Genomic DNA, 20,011 nt, shown 5'->3' with positions numbered 1-20,011 from the left:
TGCAGTGTTAAGCTACTGAAATCTGCTTTTTAAAATAACTTAAAAAAAAAAAAAAATTGGTGGGGCTGTGTTCCTGGATGTTTTCCCTAACTTAGCAGAGCTCAGTGGTCAGAAATTTGTGCTTGCACACTTTAAGTAAGCCTTCCACCCTTTTCTGAAGAAGGTCTTTGTGTGGAGTGGGGCAGACTTCACCTTCTGCTTATACTTTTCCAGGCGTGAGTCTCAAGGTCTGCCAAGGACAACTAGGTAACAGGGCTCTCCTTGAGTACGTATAGAACCTTGAGTATGTGTAGAACCTTCCACATCCCCAGGAAGACATTGGAGCTTTTCAGAGACTCCTGTGACTGTCTCATTCCCTAGATCTCCTTTGAATTTTTGGCTGAGCTTCTGTTGGCTCTAACCAGTGTCACAGCTTAGGCAGCTATGTGGTTGGCCTGCTGGATTGCTGACAGTGAGTTTGGTGCCCTTGGGCAGAGCATGCGCTGCTTGGTGAAGCTCCCGAATCAGGCCAGCTCCCTTTGCGTCTTCATCCTGGTCCTCAAGGCTGTGCCACAGAATTGGGGTGTACATGACTGGGAGGAGCCCAAAGTTAAAATGCCAAAAACTCCAGTCAAGTTTTTTCTTAGATTCAGAAGGTTTTCTTGAATAAACACTTTTTAATTTGTTAAATGCCTGTGATTACTTTCCAGAGTTGTGAAATGATTTTTTTGGATGATTTTGCCAGTTTTATCTTTGCTTTTTGGGTGAGAGGATTTGCCAAAGTCTTCCTCGCATCCCTGCCCCCTTGTTTAGAATAACAGAGCTGCCCTGAAACAGGTAAACCTGTGCTCCTTAGGTAAATGAGTTTATCCTGTTTAGCTGCTTTACAGCCTGTAATTCAGGGACATACATCACGAAGTACTTACTATGTGAGTCCTCCCCACCTTTTTTTTTTTTTTCCTCAACTTTTAATTCTGAAATAATTTCAGAATTACAGAAAAGCTGAAGACTAATTGAAAGAACTGGACTCACCAATTTTTCATAGTATGTTACATTTGCTTTATCATTGCTTTATCTGTTACATGTTTTTCTTCTAAATCATTCAGAAGAGTATTTCTGACATCCTACTCCTTTACCCCTAAATACTTAGTGTGGATTTGCAAAAAAAAAAAAAAATTCTAACCACACCTTATTGTATTTCTACCATTGACCCAATAATGTCCTTAGGGAAAATTTTTTTCCTAATCTAGACCCAAAGGAGGATCTTGCGTTGCATATAGTTACTGTTTCTTTAGTCTCTTGTTTAAAAAAATATTAACTCATTTAATCACACAATCCTGTTTTCCATTTTTTTTTTTTTTTTTAAGTAATCTCCACACATGGTGAGGGGTTCGAATTCACAACCCTGAGATCAAGTCACAGGCTCCACTGACTGAGCCAGCCAGGCGCCCTTCTTTAGTCTTAATCAGGAATTTTATTTTCATCCTTTGTCTTCTTAATTGACATTTTTGGAGAGTGTAGGTCATTTATTTTATAAAATGAACCTCAGTTTGGGTTTTTCTGTTATCGTATGAGTTTAATTTTTTCGTTTAATTATTTTAAAAAACTCTCTCTGAACCAATGAAGAGTCTAGCAGTTGAGAAAGGCATAGGATAAAAGGGGACCAGTCTTACTCCGGAGGTATTTACCACTTGTTTTCTGTTTAAAATGAAGATTATGATGGATATGAGCATGTAATTATTTCTTTTTGTATTTATTGGTCTGTCCTTCAGTTGACAGTAATGGAAGTTAATATTTTGACATAAGAAGCTTGAAATTTCTTGATGACAAAAGAGCTGCTGCTTTAAAGAACCTTGTGGTTGTCTTTAAGCTCAGATTAGATTCTCTTAAAAGCTCCTTTATCTTGTTGTTTTAAACGAAAATAGGATTATTCATCATGAATATTACCCAGATCTGTAAATTAAAACCAAAGACTGTCTTGTCCTAAACTTCTACTTTTTCTTCATAATCCATGGCTCAGGGACCCAACACGGTGAACTAGTTGGTACTTAGAAGTAAACAGATTGGTCGTAGAAAAAACTACCTTGTTCTGATCTCTTTTTTTGCCTCTGTTCTTACTGTTTAGGTTTTGTTGCTTTCTCCTCTTACTAATTTTATTTTATTTTATTTATTTATTTTTTTAAAGATTTTATTTGACAGAGAGAGCACAAGCAGAAGGAGAGAGAGGGAGAAGCAGGCTCCCTGCTGAGCAAGGAGCCTGATGTGGGACTCGATCCCAGGACCCTGGGATCATGACCTGGGCCGAAGGCAGCCGCTTAACCGACTGAACCACCCAGGCGTCCCTCCTCTTATTAATTTTATACAGTCTTTAGGAACATATAAATAGACGAGAGAGAAAATTGTGTCTTACTGAGACTCAGTTTTGTAATATGAATGAATGCCGGTATTACAGAAACGTTGGCTCTTCTTATTAGCATTTAATCCAAAGAGCTTATGGTATTGAGTCTGACACTCTGTAACTCTGCTCCTTGGATCATTTGTTCATTACTCCAGTTTGGAATAAAATTATGTCCAAGTTAGAGGAAGAAAATTAGTCGTAATCCATGTCAGAATAAGATGTTAACAATGAATATTTTAATGTTTTGATCATAAAATTATTCTCAGGTTAAGTAATAGTACACTTTTACTCAGGCATTCTCGGTTTAATTAGATTTTGTTTCCTTTGTTCCTCTCTTTGACCAGAAATATCAAGCAGAAGCGGTTAAAGTCTCAGACAAAAGTCATTCCTGAATTGGTAGGTTCTCCTACCCAGTCTACCTCCAGTAGGGCCGCTTACTCTGCGAGCCAGAAGACAAGTGCTAGTGTTTCTTCAGGGGTGACGTCTGGTGACTCCTCAGACTCCGCGGGATCGTCCGAAAGAACGAGAAGTAGGCCTGTCACTCTACACAATGGCTCTACGTTATCTGGTGAGACTATCCAGCACTCACATGTGTAGCCCTGCCAGTTACTGTGGGTTCAGAGGAAAGAATAGATGAGACTGGCCTACCAGTTGAGGAATTTACAATTCAATGATAGAGTCAGAAGTTAACAAATACGCAGCAGTTACTATATGTTTGATAAGTGCTGGTCTTTGCAAATGGAGCAGCCACATTCTATGCAAACTTGAATCTTCTACATTTTAAATCATGGGATATAAATATCACACTTTGTATGCAAAATATGCTTTTGTTTTTCTTTAAAAAAAAAAAAAAGGCATCATCATGTGAGCTTAAAACTGGATGGCCTAGTAAATTCTAAGCTCTTCATGTTCTTGGCTGTTTGGTAGTATAACCACAGCTGATCGTAACCCTTTGTTAGCATTGTGGGAATGAGGCTGTGGTGGGTGTATACTTCCCTGTTGCTCTGAGTGATTTTGGTGACTTGTGATGATAGTGTAAAAATTACTATAATTTAAAATAATAGGACCAAAGAGGTAGAATGCAGCCACATAGTAGAGTGGCAAGCCTTAGAGAAGAGTCTGGATTACTTAATTGGGTCCCTTGATGAGTAAGGGAATCACATGATGAATTCTGCTTCAGGAAGGTCAGTCTCACTTTGGCAGTAATATGCAGGGAAGGGGAAGGATCTAGAAACTGAGTCAATGTGCTGGGGAGTGGAATGGAATAGAATAGGAGCAGTCAGAGTGGCAAACGGCAGAGCAGTTTCAGAGGAAGAAACACGACTTGGTGACTGGTGTCCTTCTAACGCAGCCACTTTCTTTAATGCAGAGTTGGGGTTGTGTTTGTGGAGCAAAATTTTATCTTTTAGCAACATGCTCCCGCTCACTTTGATGAAACTCTCATTCTGTGATATGTATGTAAGGATGGAGTGGACGAAAGAGCGGGAAGCTTCTCTGTACCATGTTTGCCCTGGAGCATGCACTCATTCAGTGAAGTAGCAGGGAGAGGTGACCTGTACTGTTATTTTTTCTGTCCCTCCCTCCCCCTTTCTGGTAGAATATGGGAAAATGACCTCTTGAGCTGAAAGCATGTGTGGTACCACTGTGCTGTTACAGGGGTGATTAGCAAAAGGCCTGAAAGTGTGTCCACTGACGTGAGATTAACAGTGGTTGTCTTTCCTACAGGAAATACCGGTCTCATAGGATAGAAGTGGGGGCTAATTACATTTTTAAATGGAAGTTTATGAAATATGTAAACTGTATTTTCTGAATCCAACTCAGGATTAATATGCTCCTTTCAGAAATAAGAGAATAAACTTGATTTGTAATGCTGATTACCTACTTTTGAATGCCAAAATTTTATGAGCCGGTCTTTGAAACAGTTTTTAAAAATATAATCTCTTCTAAGTATTTTGAGCATCTTCTTTTAATCTGTTGTTACGAAACAACTGCTTGTGTGTATAAAGATAGAATATGTGTGAAGAACTGTTGATGCTTTGTTTTTCTTAGAAAGTGAAATGGAAGATTCCTTAGGTACCTCTTCATCATCAGCTTCAAATAGTTCAGAGGAAAGCAAAGAGAGTTCAAGACCTCGTGAATCTTCCTTACGTAGTGGGCTGGCCAGAAGCAGTAATCTCAGGGTGACCAGAACCAGAGCTGCTCAAAGAAAAACTGGTGAGAGACTCAGTGTTTGGTACTTCGGAGGAATGTATATCAATTGAGGGAATCCATAAGCTAAACATGGAATGGTTTATTGTTTTAATGTATCTACTACATATGGTTAAATGTCCTTTTTAGATTTTTTTTTTTAAGATTTTATTTATTTATTTGTCAGAGAGAACACAAGCAGGGGGGACAAGCAGGCTCCTCACCGAGCAGGGAGCCCAATGCAGGACTCGATCCCATGACCCTGGGATCATGACCTGAGCTGAAGGCACATGCTTATGCCGACTGAGCCACCCAGGTGTCCCTCCTTTTTAGATTTTTTAAAAATTGAGATATAATTGACATATAATATTCTATTTCAGGTGTACAACATAATGATTTGATATTTGTATACACTGCAAAATGATCACAAGAAGTGCAGTTACCGTCAGTTACTGTACATAAAGTTTTTATTTCTTGTGATGAGGACTTCTAAGATTTACTCTTAGCAGCTTTCAGATATGCAAGAGTATTAACTATATAGTCATCATGCTGTACATTACATCCCTATGACTTATAACTGGAAGTTTGTACCTTTTGATCTCCTTCACCTCCCCTCCCCCACAAATCTGTTCTGATCAGTGAGCTTAGTTTTTTGGTTTGTTTTTGTTATTTTGTCTGTTAGGTTCCACATACAAGTGAAATCACACAGTATTTGTCTCTCTCTGTTGACTTATTTCGCTTAGCATAACACCTTCAATGTCCATCCATGTTGTCACATATGACAAGATTCCATTCTTTTTCCTTTTTTTTAAGAGTTTATTTATTTATTTGACAGAGAAGGAACACAAGCAGGGGGAGTGGGAGAGGGAGAAGCAGGCTTCCCGCTGAGCAGGGAGCCCGATGCAGGACTCGATCCCAGGACCCTGGGATCATGACCTGAGCTGAAGGCAGACACTTAACAACTGAGCCACCCAGACGCCCCTCCATTCTTTTTTATGACTGAATAATATTCCATTGTATAGATACACCACATCATCTTTTCCATTCATCCGTCGATGGGTGCCTTGTTTGTTTCGGTATCCTGGCTTTTGTAAGTAATGCTGCAATGAAATTGGGGTGCGGATATCTTTTTAAATTAGTGCTTAGTTTTCTTTGGATAAATACCTAGTAGTGCAATTGCTGGATCATAGGGTAGTTCAAGTTTTAACTTTCTGAGGAACCTCCATACTGTTACTCACAGTGCCTGCACCAGTTTGCATTCCCACCAACAGTGCATGAGGGTTCCTTTTTCCCTACATCTCGCCAACCCTGTTTCTTGTCTTTTTGATGATAGCCATTCTAACAGGTGTGAGATGACATCTCACTGTGGTTTTGATTTGCATTTCCCTTATTGGTGATGTTGAACATCTTTTCGCATTCTGTTGGCCATTATTTGTATGCCATATTTTGAAAAATGTCTACTCAGATCGTCTGTATTTTTTAATCTGATTTTTTTTTTTTGCTAATGAACTGTATGAGTTCTTTAAATATTTTTAACAATTAACCCCTTATCACATACATGATTTGTGCATATCAGTAGGTTGCCTTTTTATTTTGTTGATGATTCCTTTTGCTGTGCAGAGGCTTTTAGTTTGATGTAGTCCCACTTGTTTATTTTTGGTTTTTATTGCCTTTACTTTTGGTGTCAGATCCAAAAAAATCATTGGCAAGATCGAAGGAGCTCACCGCCTGTGTTTTCTTTTAGGAGGTTTATGGTTTCAGGTCTTACATTCAAGTCTTTAGTCCATTTTTGTGTATGTGTAAGATAGTAATCTCGTTTCGTTCTTTTGCATGTTGGCTGTCCAGTGTTCCCAACACTGTTGAAGAGACTGTCCTTTCTCCATTGTATATTGCCTCTTCTGTTGTAAATTAATTGACCATGTAGGCGTGGGTTTATTCTGGGCTCTCTCTTCTGTTTTCATCCTTAGGGCTGCCCCCCTCCCTTTTTTTTTTTTTTTTTTTTAAGAGAATGCAAGAGCAGGGGTGGGGAGAGGGAGAGAATCTTAAGCAGGCTCCATACCCAGCACAAGGCAGGACTCGATCTCACAACCCTGAGATCATGACCTGGCCTGAAGTCAAGAATCAGACACTTAACCTGAGACACCCAGGCGCCCCCATCCTTAGGGCTTTTTAGATTTAGAAGGGAAATCTATTTTGGCATTAAAAGGTATGGGGTAACTGGGTGATAGACATTAAGGACAGCACATGATGTAATGGACACTGGGTATTATATAAGACTGATGAATAGTTGACCTCCACTTCTGAAACTAATAATATATGTTAATTGAATTTAAATTTTAAAAATTAAAAAAATAAAATATTTATAAAAATGTTCACAAAGAAAAGGTAGGGAACGTCAGTTCTAAAATAATAAATTCATTAAAAAATGTTGAAATAAGGAAGACTTTTCTAATCTTATTGCTACTTTATTTCTAGGTCCAGTTTCTTTAGAGAATGGATGTGGCAGAAAAGCCACTCGAAAGAGAGTCTATTTAAGTGACTCTGATAACAATTCAGTGGAGACCGGTGAAAGTCTAAAAGCCAGGACTGGAAATAACCGGAAAGTGCTACGGAAGTGTGCTGCTGTGGCTGCCAATAAGATAAAGCTCATGAGTGACGTAGAGGAGAACTCTAGCTCTGAAAGTGTCTGTTCTGGCCGTAAGCTGCCTCACCGTAATGCTTCTGCTGTGGCTAGAAAAAAGTTACTACATAATTCTGAAGATGATCATAGCTTAAAGTCCGAAATTGAAGAAGAGGAGCTAAAAGATCGAAATCAGCCATCACCACTGTCCAGTTCTCATGCTGCCCAGAATACTGTGAATGAGTCTGAAAACGGGGATTCAGAGTCAGAAAGTGATTTGCGAGTAGCCCGCAAAAATTGGCACACCAATGGTTATAAGTCGCATGCTCCAGCAACTTCTAAAACAAAATTTCTGAAAATAGAGTCTTCTGATGAAGACTCCAAAAGTCATGATTCAGACAATGTACATAACAGAACTGCTGGTCCATCCACGTCTGGGCAGAAACTTAAGGCAGAGCGCGTCTCAGAGGAAGAGGAGGAAGCAGATTCTGAACCAAGAAAGTATGCCAGTAGGAAATACAACACAGGTCGCAAGAGTCTTACTTTCCTTAAAAAAGCAAAGATCTTCAGTGATTCGGAGGATTCCGAATCTGAAGAGCAAGATCAAGAAGATGGCAGCTATCACAGAATGGAAACAAACCTGATTAAAGGGGGTTCGAAGTGTGAACCAACTACTGGGTCCCAGTGTTTCTCAGATCACGTATCTGAGACCGATTTGGATTCATATGATGACACTGCAAAAGAAAAACCAAACCATTTTAGGAAAGGTAATTCAAAACCTGTAACCTTGACTCACTGGCCTGTTCTCACTGTTCTCCCCTTACAGCATACGTTTGTTTTTCCCGATGAAACTTCTCTTCACCAGTGGTCTTCTGTCCACCCCCTGCATTCTCAGTCGTTTCTGTGCATCCCTGATGTTCTGTGTGCATGAAAAACTGGTTGTCAAATATGTTTAGTTTTATTCACAAGACAGGCAGTCTTGACCTTAACAGCTATTTTTAGTAAGATTTCACTTCTTGTATTGGCTGTGGGTTTCAGAAAAGCGGAGGCAAGCACATTTATAAGCTGTGGTGTTAGCCAGTTTCAGAAGAGGGAAGAAAAGGGTAGGACCATTTACTTGAAAAGGGATATGTAAGTAAGAATAACAGCAGCGGCCAGCCAGCAGAACGGCCACTGAGCTGTTCTGTGGGTCAGGGAAATTGGTCTCCATGCTTTACGTGTATTAACTAGTTAAGTCTTCGTATCTTTTATGAGCTAGATATTATTATTATTGTCCACTTTACTCATGATAACTCTGGGGCACAGAGGGGTGAAATCACTTGCTGATTTAAGGCTGTATTTATTCTTGGTCCTTGGGGGCTGATGACAGATATTGAAGAGCAGGAGGCAGCTAAAGCTAAGATTAAAGGTGTTGGTGTGATTGGAACTTGCGAAGTGAAAAAAAGTTTCAGGGAGGCTGAGGGTCAGTGATTAGTTTGCATACCCTAGTGCACTGGTAAAGAGAGGTTAGTCTGTATTCATGTAAATAAAATGTTTGTGTCTCAAGTGTGTTGTGCATGTAAATAGCAAGCAAGGCACAGGGTGTAAGTGCTGGGGATGTGCTGTGCTTGTGACTGGTGCTGAGGCCGCACGAAAGGTCACTGCTCTTAGGCATTAAGAGCCCGAACATTCACTGCCATCCTCTTTCCAAGGTAGTAAGAATTCTGGACTTCGGTTGTTGAAAATGTTGGGCATTTAATTTCGTTACACATATTACTCTTACAGATTAAAGGAATACTCTTGATTTTTAATTTTTAGATTCTACATCACAAGACCATGGACAAAGCAGGAAAGTTTCCAGGAAAAGGGTCTGTTCCAGTGACTCAGACAGCAATTCACAGGTGGTTAAGAAGTCCTCAAAAGCCAAAACGGGTCTCCTCAGGACTCCTCGAAGACGTGCAACCACCGCTGCCAGTAAGCTGAAGCTCACGAGTGACGTGGAAGATGTCAGTTTAGACAGCGCATGCACCAGAAGCAAAAGTGGAAGGCAAAAGCCCCTCCGTTCTGCGTGTGCCCCAGCTAAGACAACGGCGAGTGATTCTGAGGGAGACGTCAACTGTGAAGTGCCAAATGAGCAGTGTGCTTGCCAGGGGAGGCCGCCCGCAGCCAGCTCAGAAGGCAGTGTGAAAAGCATTCATCCGTCTTTAAACGGAGACTCGGACTCTGAAGGGATGCCCAGGCCCGCACCCAAGAGCAGGCACACCAGGAGTCACAGAACAAATGTTGCACCTTCTAACACAAAGAATTCCTCGGTTGGGTCTTCAGAGGAAGAGTCAAAAAGCCATATTCCAGGGGGTGAGATGGGTCGAAAATGTTCTTCGGAATCAGCTTTGGTGCAGAAAGCTACTGCAGAGAACGCCTTTGAGGAGGACCTGAATTACGGGCTGCGCAGGTGGAACGGCAGGAGGCTCAGGACCTACGGGAAGGCCCCATTCAGCAAGACCAAAGTGCTGCGGGAGGCGCAGGGAGCGGCCGAGGCGGAGGTGAAGAGGAAGAGGCCGCATCCTGAGCCCCAGCGCGGGCAGGTGGCTGAAAGCGGAGGCGCTTCCAAGCTGGGGGCCGACCCCGGCCCCAAATCCGACTCCGAGTTGGCGTCTGTGACTGAATCAGATGTGGACTGTGCCGATGACGCGAAAACCAAAAAGAGGAAAACGAGAGGAAAAGCAAAAGCGGTGAGAAAAGGTAAAGCTTGTGCAGCCGCCGCATCTAGAGGCGCGAGGCGGCAGAGACAGAGCAAACGGCCTAGGCTAAGTGTGGACGATAACGACTGGGAGGACTTGGACTATGCAAAATCGAAAAGAGGTCTTCGACGTTCGAAAATAAAAACGAGAAATCAGGGCAGAAGGACCGTGAGATACCACGATGGGGATGATGACAGAAGCTTAGAAAATGTGTTAGATTTTGATGATTGCACCTTATGACCTTGAGAGAAAGCCAGTTCATTGAAAGAGGAAATGGACTGGAATTTATGGTGAAAGTTGGCTGTTGAAATTATTTTTGTCCTACAATTCAGGGAATATATTTATATTTTTCTATGAAAAGTTATGAATGTGACTAAATCATGACTGTTATTTTTATTTGCACTTGCTTGCCTTTGTAGCAGCGCTCAGCCCAGGTGCCAAAATATGCTTCATTTTGGGGGCAGATCTACTTTGACAGTATTTAACTACAGATAGCAAGAATTTGAAATCTGTTCAACACTAGACATCCTGGTTATCAAAACCGATAAGCATTACTCTCATGGTAGTAAGTGTCGCGCAGTTACTTTCTGAGCGTGTCAGGAGGTGGTAGTTTCTAACCCCTGTCCTGTTGTAGTCGAACAATTTCACGTGACCTATGTTTACAGTTTCCTCATAAATATTGTGTGCATACTGACATTACAATCATGGGAGGTGTAACCATGATCAGTAGGCGAGGTACCTACCACTTCCCCCCCCCCCCTCCCCTGGCTACTTGAGCAAAATGCATTATACCAGATTTGGTCATTTTCATTGAAATGGTTTCTTTCCAAATGCTGTTGGGTCTTTTCTCTCTTTTTCTTTATTTTTAAGGAAAATATCATCACTTTTATTTTATAAACTTGAATTTATAAAGTGCTGGTAAATTATTTTTTAAAATGTTTTGATTGTATATTTTAAACCTCTAAGGCCCCGACTGTAGTCCTAGCATTTTCTTTTAAATTGTGCACTAACAGAATGCTATATAATTTGTCTTTCCAAGATCTCCTGGTTTCTATGTAAGGGATTTAACCAAAATCTTGGTCTTCCATAGTCTTACTCTGTGAAATAGAGGAGTTTGTGTGCCTTAGATTTAGGAAAAGTGTGTTCTTTAATAGAGTGTACAGGGCCAAGAGAGTATTTAAATTATATGTAGTTTCCCCCCATTTCCATTGAGATTGTAGAGTTGAGTTTTGTTAAGAGTGCAATCGCAGATCTCATCTATATAGGAAAATAGTTAAACGTCATTCTCCATCTCTTTGTTTTAGCTTACTGCTGCCATGTGCAATCCCAGGCATTCTTTGCGGGGGCAACTAAGTGTATCTTTACTAGTGACTTCTAGTTTAAATCTAAGAAACTGTCTTGTGTTGTGGGAAAATTTTGGAATCCATTTAAAGTGAAACTTCTATCACATCATCGAATACATCAAATAAGTACACTTATTTTCAAGCCAAATATTTTTGCTTGATAGGTTGTGCTACTCCATGCAGTGTAGGTGGCCATTCCTAGCTTGTTTGTGCCTGAAGATGGACTTGATTCAAATGGTTTACATATTTTGTAGCGAAGGAGTATATTACAGTACTCCCACCTTTGTTAATTTATTGGCCCTGTGTTTGGTTCCAGACAAAATTAACCCTTTGCTCCTGTGTATCCTGAAGGTGGCAGGTGTGGAAAAACATCAGACTCTGGTGTCAGTGTTAGGGAATGTTCTTAAGTGTTGTTACTTTTCAGTTACCTGTCCCATTCGACATGGTAGAAGGTACTTTGTACTCTGATGTAAGGGGAAGGATATTTTTGGACATTACCAACCGAGATAGGTGGGATAGACCTGCCCCTCCTTAGGTTGTTTAGAGAGCTTTCACCACTTGAGAACTATGATGCTCTTTTCATCAAAGTTTGTGTTTAGTATCTGGTAGAGAAAGCGATTCGGGAGAATTGTCCTTGACTATTGACCTGAAAACATTAATGGAATGTTCTTTACTTCCTGAGTTTTAAGCAGTGGTGATAGATTTCCTCTCCATTAATTTATTTAAACTCTTCTAAAGCTTCTCTGTTTTATATCTATTCTCAGGGTTATAACTCCATGTTTACCATCATCTGCAAAAAGGTACCAAAAAAATCCATAAATACAAATATAGAATATGTTCATAAATACATAAATTCTTTTGGTAAAGTGAGACTTTGATCATTTAGGCTTCATCAGTAGAACTGTTATCTTTTGGACTGAATTAACTGGTCAGAGATTGGCTGGTCAACCAATTACTAATTTCTCTTTTTGTCCAAAATTGTTAGGCCTTTGTGTATAGAAAGCAGTATTTTGGTTTCACCTGGGGAAAAAAACAAGAATTTGGCCTCATGATGTGGAAGGTGTGGTTGACAATGGTAGCTTCTCAAGTTCTGGAGTAAAACTAAGGGATTGTAGTGAGAATCATGTTTATGGGTTTTTTTGGTCATGGTGCTATTCCTAAGGTTAACTTTGAATATGTGACACACACTCCTAAGTACTTTAAGGAAAATTAATAAATAATTAATAGTTCAAAATGTTTACATTGAGCACTAGAACATGTTTGACTTTTTTTCTACTTCTCTTTATGCGAAATGCGCAGGGATTTAATGCACGGATGTACTTTAATGTGTTTGGGATCAGTTTGTATTTACTTGTGAAAAAAGACAAAAGCTTGCAGATTGAATGTAAACTGATCCGGAAGTAAGTGCTATAGCTTTTCATTGCACTTGAAGTCACTTAATGGTGTATATGAACAACAACAAAAACTGCTGTGGTTGTGTATGTCCAAAGTCCTATGATTTTACTCATTTATGGTTGAAAAAAAGGGCTGAGGTATTTAGATTTGAGTTTTGATTCCTTTGAAAGACTACTAAGAAAAAAGATGTCAAACATTTAAGAAATAGGTGAGGTTTAAAAACTTTTTTTTTTCCATATCAGACTTACTTTAAAAGGGTATACTGACAATGTGTAGTAACTTCTGAATAAAAGGGAAAGTGTATCCCATTTTCAGATAATTTTTAGGGCGGTCATTCTCCCTTTATTATTTTAGGGGAAAATCTGTGATTAAATCCTTTCTCAATTTAGTAATTATTTGGAAAGAATGGTAAAGCATTTACTCACAGCTTCTAAGTTACAACACAAAAGTTTCTTTTAAGTAGTAGAGAGTTGTAGCTAAAAAGCGAATTAATTTTATAATACGAAAATGGGGAGAAAGAACTTACGTTTGGGGAAAAGGCACTTCAAATCCTAGAATTGCAAATGAAAAAGGAGGTATGAAACAAGCCAATAAAAAGGCCATCTTGAAGGTATTACCGTCCAAAAATAAGAATAAGACTTGTCACTAAATCTTCACACTCCATTGGTTGCTGACATCTTAGGTAACAGTTCTTGGAACAGCCTTGGGTTCATACTACATTCCCTCCCCCTCTTCTAGCCTTTTTTTTTCTTTAGAATAATCAGAAGACAATTTGTTAATTTCAGTGTATCATTTTAAAAACTACGTGGAAAGGACTTCAATCTCTCGTCAGTGCACATTGAATTTGTGCCCCCTGAAAAAAATGAGAGGTTTGTGTATCGGTAGAATGCAAGAACATTGTTCAGGGTGCTGACAGTAATGTTTTCCTTTCTACTCAGTTGTATTGTTTTTTTTGAGTAACTTTTAAATGGCTAGAACAGGTCTGTTTGACTTGCCCTTCATAGCTGAAATACCAGCTCCGTCCTTTTCATCCATGTTAAGTCAGCACGTTTCCTTTATTCGGCATCTCGGAGTTGTCCACAAACACTTCAGTATCTTACGTTGTATGGAAATTGTAGTTGAGTTGTTTTCTGGTGTGATGTATTGGGACACAGCACCCTCACTGCGGGAGAACTCTCCGTTACTATGTAAGTCCATCTCTCAACTTCTGCTGTGGATAGCAGGATGTAATAAAGCAGAAACTGTAAGAAACTTGCAACGTCACTGTTTAAAGACTGTCTGATTCTAGTATTTGGGAACAAAGACCAAACCAAGTAAAATTTGTCAACGCTAGGGAGAAAATGGAACATTGTGGAAAAATCTAGTCCAACAACTAGATTAGCAAGTGCTAATACCACTTGGTAGCTCAAAAGTTGTGAATTAATGGAGAGGATTAAAGTGTAAAGACAATAATGGTGAGGGCTGTGTTGTCTTTTCTCACTTTTTAATTAAGATTTTTGTAGCTATTTTCTTAAATTACAGATGTTGCTGAAGGGTACGTGGGGATTCTCAAAGTTGGGGAGATTTTTACTAGTCACTAATAATCTGCCAAGCTGGTTCCTTAATACATTGTGAATTTGGTGGAAAAATATCAAGACTTTTACTTGGTGTCTCCTTAAGGATTGCTTGTATGGATCTGATGTAGGGAGGTTGGATGGGGACAATTACAACATCGGGGTCTTACAGATCTGCAGGCTCTGTCTTTGGCAGCATGTAAGTAACTGTAGCGTATATATCTATTTGTCACGACTGATCGTTTCATTGAATTATCAGTGTTTGAGCATATTTTCTGGTCATGCTTTAGTTTTTAAGGTAAGTTTTGTCATTTATTAAAACCTTTAATGGAATTTGAACTCCTAAAGAGGCATTCTGACTGACCTAACTGAAATGAGATGACCAGTTACAGTTTGCATGGATTGGAGCAGCCAGCCTGGCCTACAGGAATATTATTTAGAGGTTATTACCTTTTTTGATCTGTAGTTAAGTGTTAAAACAATCTTTCATTTTTAATATATTGAAGGTAATTTTCTAGGTGTTGATCCATACTTAGTCCTCGGACGGTATGCACACATTCAGTTCGCCTCTGAAATTCTAACCATTTCACTGGAGCTGGACAAAAAGGCAAATCTTTAATTTTCCACTCCCACACAAGATCTCTCAAACTTTTCTAAATTAACTCATTACCACATCTCACGACTCTCAGTTGTCATCTAGGAACCAGTTTTAATTTACTTTTTTAAGTCAATTACTAACTAAAATAGTAGAGTGTAATAAATTTAATGTTATCCTAACATTTTTTTTTTTTAAACTACTTCAAGCCTTCTAGCTGAGTAATTCTATAAGGTCTGCAATAGGCAGTCGATTTCCCTTGCAACTCATCTTTACTCTTAAACAACTCATTTTTCTCTCTCAAACCACTGTCCATTTGTGATTTCTTATGCAGGCAGAATGCAGGGCCACGCCCTGTCGTATGGGCCGAGGGGGGCTGAAGGGAGTTGAAAGATGGGCCTGAGAGGGAGTTGTCCTTGGATTGTCTGTGCCCTGCTGCTTTTCATTAGGGAAGTAATAAAGTAGCTTGAAAACCAGGGTTGATTTCTGATACCTTACCCTGCGCAACAGTTTAAAATGCTTTGAGATCTCTCTCAAGAAGTTCATTAAACCCAGAAACCAATATTGCACTGTATGTTAACAAAAATTGAAATTTAAAAAGTTCAGTAAACAGATACAGGATCCCTGAATTCATACTTCATAGAACTTTTGTCAGATTTTTAGGAAAAAAAAAAAAACTGTAGTAGCCATCACAAGTCTTTGAGAATCATGACTGTTAACCAGTTAACTGTTTTCTGGGGATGAGAGAAAGCCTTAGAGTGATGAGCTCCATTAGCTGTCAAAGCCAAAGAAAATTCTGTGGTGCCATCACTGAGTGTGTTGAAGACTTTAAATAGAGGAACTTAAGTGCATCTCTTCAACAATAAAAGTGACCAAGCTAGCAAAGAACAGCTCTTGATTCTGGAATTATTTCTGACAATCTCCAGACCTGAGGTGGCCATACTGTAGAAGCTGACTTCTCAGTGTTACCAACTCCCCCAGAAAACAGAAAGGTGTTCAGCTCGGGGAGTTACAGAAAACACAGAGACTTCCTGGCATATGGGATCTTTTTGGAAACTTGTGCTTTGGGAGGGATGAATATCAGTGATAAATGATGTTTTGCTTCCTGAGTTTTGATCATTTCATTGCTTCTCAGTGAAGGGCAGACAAGAAAGAAGGCATCTCTACTAGCTCTGATGAAAGCCTTGCTCGAGAGAGGTTACTGTGATTTGCAACTGAAAGGTTTCCCCTCTGTGGATTTACCACGAGCCACAGCAACCAATAATGTCAGTACTTCAAAAGTATGTGAAATAGGCTAGTACATTTTCATTCTGATTCAGACATGCTTCCATCTTTTTCCATTCTCAGATTTGTTTTTCATACTCCACAAGTAAAATGCTGATGAGATTGAAAATTTTCATGCTTCTACGGCAATGATGTGAAGTTTATTTTGGATCTAGGAGAACAGTTTTGTATTAAGTATCATAATTGGAATATGATTAGTCCTTAAAATAGAGAAACTAGAGATTAATTGCTTTGAATCAAAACTGTAATGTCTACATCCAAGTTCCTTCTATTCAACACAGACCATCTTAAAGCACACTGATACAATTTAAAGTGGCCATCTAGGTGAACTGTGATGGTACTGCTGCAGATGTGAAGTTCTACTCTAGGAACGAGGTTTTTGCCATATCCAAATAGGAGAGCAGTGATGCCTCAAGCTCTCATTGACTGCTCCAAATCACCTGACTGACCAAGACCATCTGGGGCAGGAGGACTTGGGGGATGGTACTGACCTGTTAGTATTCAGTGACGCTATCACAAATGTATTGTTAGAGCAGTGTCCTCCAAAAGTTTTAAGCTTGTACCCTAACATACAAATTGGACTTGATCCTGTATATATTTCTAAAAACTGTTTGTAGTTTTCTCAAGGAGAATAAAGCACTTTATAATTTACCAAGTTCTCTAATAAAATTAACACTGACTTACATGTATGCATTATTATTTTAATTTCCCACACTGTCACTCTTCTGTCTTCCTGAGTGCTTATATCTTTATTCTGTGACATTCCCATTGTAGGGCTAAGACTAGAGTTACAGCTTCATCAAGTTGGAGTGGCTGTGCACAGTAGAATTGACTCCGTTATCCACCCCAACACGGTTACATATTTGAAGTGCAGATTTTCTTAAAGTACTTTAAAGAGCCTACTTAGAGTTTCTTTTGTAGACTCTTGTTTCCCCTTATTTTGGATTACAAATAAGCATTTATTAAAATGAGATTGTATTTACTGGGCTCCTAAATTTCATCAGTATATCAAAAAGGAGTTAGTTGCTGTCACTTACGTCCTTTTGTCCCACAGAAGTGTTTAGTTGTGCTAGGATTTTATCTATACTATCAACTGGATATGTTGTTGGGAATGAACTGGTTACCTACTTTTAGTGTGGTTTCAACATGCAAATGGAAGTAGTTGAGCGATGCTGGTTGTCTTCATCCTGCGTAGGCCAGATTTCACCTTAATTTTGTTACATATATACAAGAACGTTTGTCTGTTGTAGCCTATTAATTCACATTCTAGTATTTGCCTAACATTGATTTAATGTGCTGAAGATTCACTTTGGATCTAGGATTGCTTTGCAGACACATTAGTTGGTAATTTTAAATGTTCCTGAGAAAAGGCCTTTCTGAAAACACTGTGGGCCGTGCGCTTTCTCATGGTCTCTGCTTCTTGTTGGAGTGACCGCACAGAGCCCGGCCAGGCAGGGGAGGCTGTGCTGCCCAGCAGTCCGTGATGATGAACTTAGCCGTTGAAAATGCCATTTTTGCAATGCCTGGGGACTTACATTGAACAAACCACCTTTAGAAATAGAATTTCACTGGAAAAGTATAGAAGTCACGTAACTGGCAAAAGGGACTGATGCATTTTGGGGGAGTTGCTTTTAGTACAGGAGTTCTAACCTCTTCTGGGAGAACTCTAACAGGTCTTGGAGAAAGCACAAGCACATCTATGAAGTGAGTTTCACAGACTGAAGGTAAAACCTGAAGGGCTTTCCTTTTGAGAGCAGAAGATCTTTTCCTCAGTTCTCATTCTGTTAACCTGTCAATCAACAGAAGCCCATTTTCACCTCTACTCATTTGCGCTTGGTGGCAGAAGGGCAAACCTCTCCGTTCCTAAAGGAAAAACTAGGAAGGTTGGGTGGTTGGGAGTTTCACTGCGATAGAATAATAGCATTACTTGAGAGCTGACAAAAATGAGTCCTTATTTCCTCATCCTTAGTGTTTCAAAGGGATAGAGTGGGGGAGAGAGTCCAGATGGGGAGTGTGAGTATTTCAGTGGTCTCTAGCCTGTTCGTACCAACTGCTGAATGTCTGCACACGAGGTGGGGTCCCACAAACTCACCCCCCAGCGAGGCTTGTGTGCCTTTAAAACAGTTCTGGATAGCTTGACTTAATGGCTGCAAGGCTAGATTGCCAACAGGTAAGTCCTAACTGTCAGCGGCAGAACTTCAGGTGCATTTTTATCAAGAAATACAGGTTTTGCCTGCTATCTGAAAGTAGGGCGTTCCTGTGAAACTTCATAAGCCCAAATGGGATAAAGCAAAGACGCAACTACCATTAATATATATGGAAAAAATTGAGGGCATTTGCAGACTTTGAAAAATCACCTCTCAGGCTTCTCTGATACCTTAGGACTTATCTTACTAATGGATGCACAAAAATCAGTGTAGATCAAGCCCAGATGCTCAAGACAGTTCAAGAGCTCTGGCAGCACGGGGAGGAGCTTGGTGGGCCGCCCTTGGCGCTCAAGCTGTGTGCTGCCTCTGTAGAGGCTCTCCGCAAAACCAACACCAAGCACTATTTGAGCTTTTTGCTCCCCCCCCTTTTTTAAAGATTTTATTTATTTGAGCGAGCCCAAGCAGGGGGAGCAGCAGGCAGAGGTAGAGGGAGAAGCACGCTCCCCGCGGAGCAGGGAGCCTGATGCGGGACGTGATCCCAGGACTCTGGGATCATGACCTGAGCTGAAGGCAGGCGCTTAACCGACTGAGCCACCCTGGCGCTGCCCCCCCCCCTTTTTTTTTTTTGTTAATAAAAGTGAAATCCTCTTCTATTTCTTTCGGTTAGCAAAACCAGGTAGATCTTTTGTAAAAGCGAAGTGACATTGTGTGAACTTTCAAAAAGCCTAGGAGTGCATTAACTAATCCTGTATTTGAAATCTGAAAATCTGGCTTTGAGACATTGGCAGAATAAAACTGATTTGAGCCCACCTAAGCTGGTAAACGAGTAGTGGGCACAACATCATGGGGCTCCTCAGCACAACTGGGATGTCTCTCAGGCCACACTTGGCAAATTGCCTCTCCAGAGTACTTTCAGTCCTGCTCGGTGGATTCTTCCACAGTTCCTAGCTCTCAGCTACAATAACACTCCTCAAAGGAAGCTTTCCTTGCCCTGTGACTGTATTCTTACGGCCCCCCTGCACCTCTTCGTTCTTACAGCAACCAGTTAACATGTATAGAATTAGTTTGTTTTGGATTCTTTATCCTGATCCTCTGGATGCCCGGCCTATACCTAGCTCAGAAAATTGTTATTCAAATAATAATGAAACCAGGATTTAATAATTCCAGTTATGTAAAAATGCTCAAATATTTGAAAAATGGATCTAGGATTAAAACCATATTTTAGTTAGATAAAATGAATAGGCAATTCCTTCTTCTCTACTGGTTCATGTTTGTTTTGACTAAAGGTGTTGGAATTCAAACTTCAAGGACCTTCTTGAGGCAGAGCTGTTGCCGTGTCCACAGAGTCACGATGGCATTGCCTTCTCTTGGAGGTTCTAGGAACATTATTTCAGAACTCCTATTGAATATCCTAAAGTAGTTCAACAGAGAAATCTGAAATGATCCCAAGAATTTAGTGCTTTATGATGCTGAAGATACATTCTCACCAGTCTGATCCTGTTCTAAGTAGCAGTTGTCCTTGCAGATTAGAAAGTATGCCATGTGGCATACTACTCAAGACTCCCTTTTGTTGATAAGGAAATGGGAGGTTCTATCAAGGTCAAGAACATGTAGTATTCCTGATGAGAATCACTTGAGTTTTTTACTTATTTAGCCATGTGAGTAACTTTTAAGTTTATTGTTTAGGAATGTGTTACTGAGGAATTGTAAGTAGTAGTAAAATCTTGTGTTACAAGGTTTTTGCATTTACATGAACTTTCACTCGTTTTTCAGAATCTGTTCCTAGAGAC

General features: G+C 39.9%; 1 protein-coding gene across 1 annotated transcript in view; it reads left to right on the top strand.

Moving 5' to 3' along the window:
- The window catches only part of BRWD1 (bromodomain and WD repeat domain containing 1), a 109,785-nt gene extending 93,026 nt beyond the window's left edge, over positions 1 to 16,759 (top strand). Inside the window, exons 36-39 of the mRNA XM_081819706.1 lie at positions 2,722 to 2,945; positions 4,427 to 4,591; positions 7,040 to 7,951; positions 8,982 to 16,759. Of these exons, the coding sequence (XP_081675832.1) occupies positions 2,722 to 2,945; positions 4,427 to 4,591; positions 7,040 to 7,951; positions 8,982 to 10,144 (2,464 nt within the window). The 3' untranslated portion in view covers positions 10,145 to 16,759. The remainder of the gene's footprint in view (positions 1 to 2,721; positions 2,946 to 4,426; positions 4,592 to 7,039; positions 7,952 to 8,981) is intronic.
- The last annotated feature ends 3,252 nt before the right edge of the window (positions 16,760 to 20,011 follow it).

This window comes from Leptonychotes weddellii, chromosome 1 (genome assembly GCF_054177405.1).
Source record: "Leptonychotes weddellii isolate Sample4059 chromosome 1, ASM5417740v2, whole genome shotgun sequence".
In the NCBI taxonomy this organism is placed as follows: domain Eukaryota; kingdom Metazoa; phylum Chordata; class Mammalia; order Carnivora; family Phocidae; genus Leptonychotes; species Leptonychotes weddellii.
Note: the sequence above shows the minus strand (reverse complement) of the source record. Positions and strands in the feature narration are given on the sequence as shown.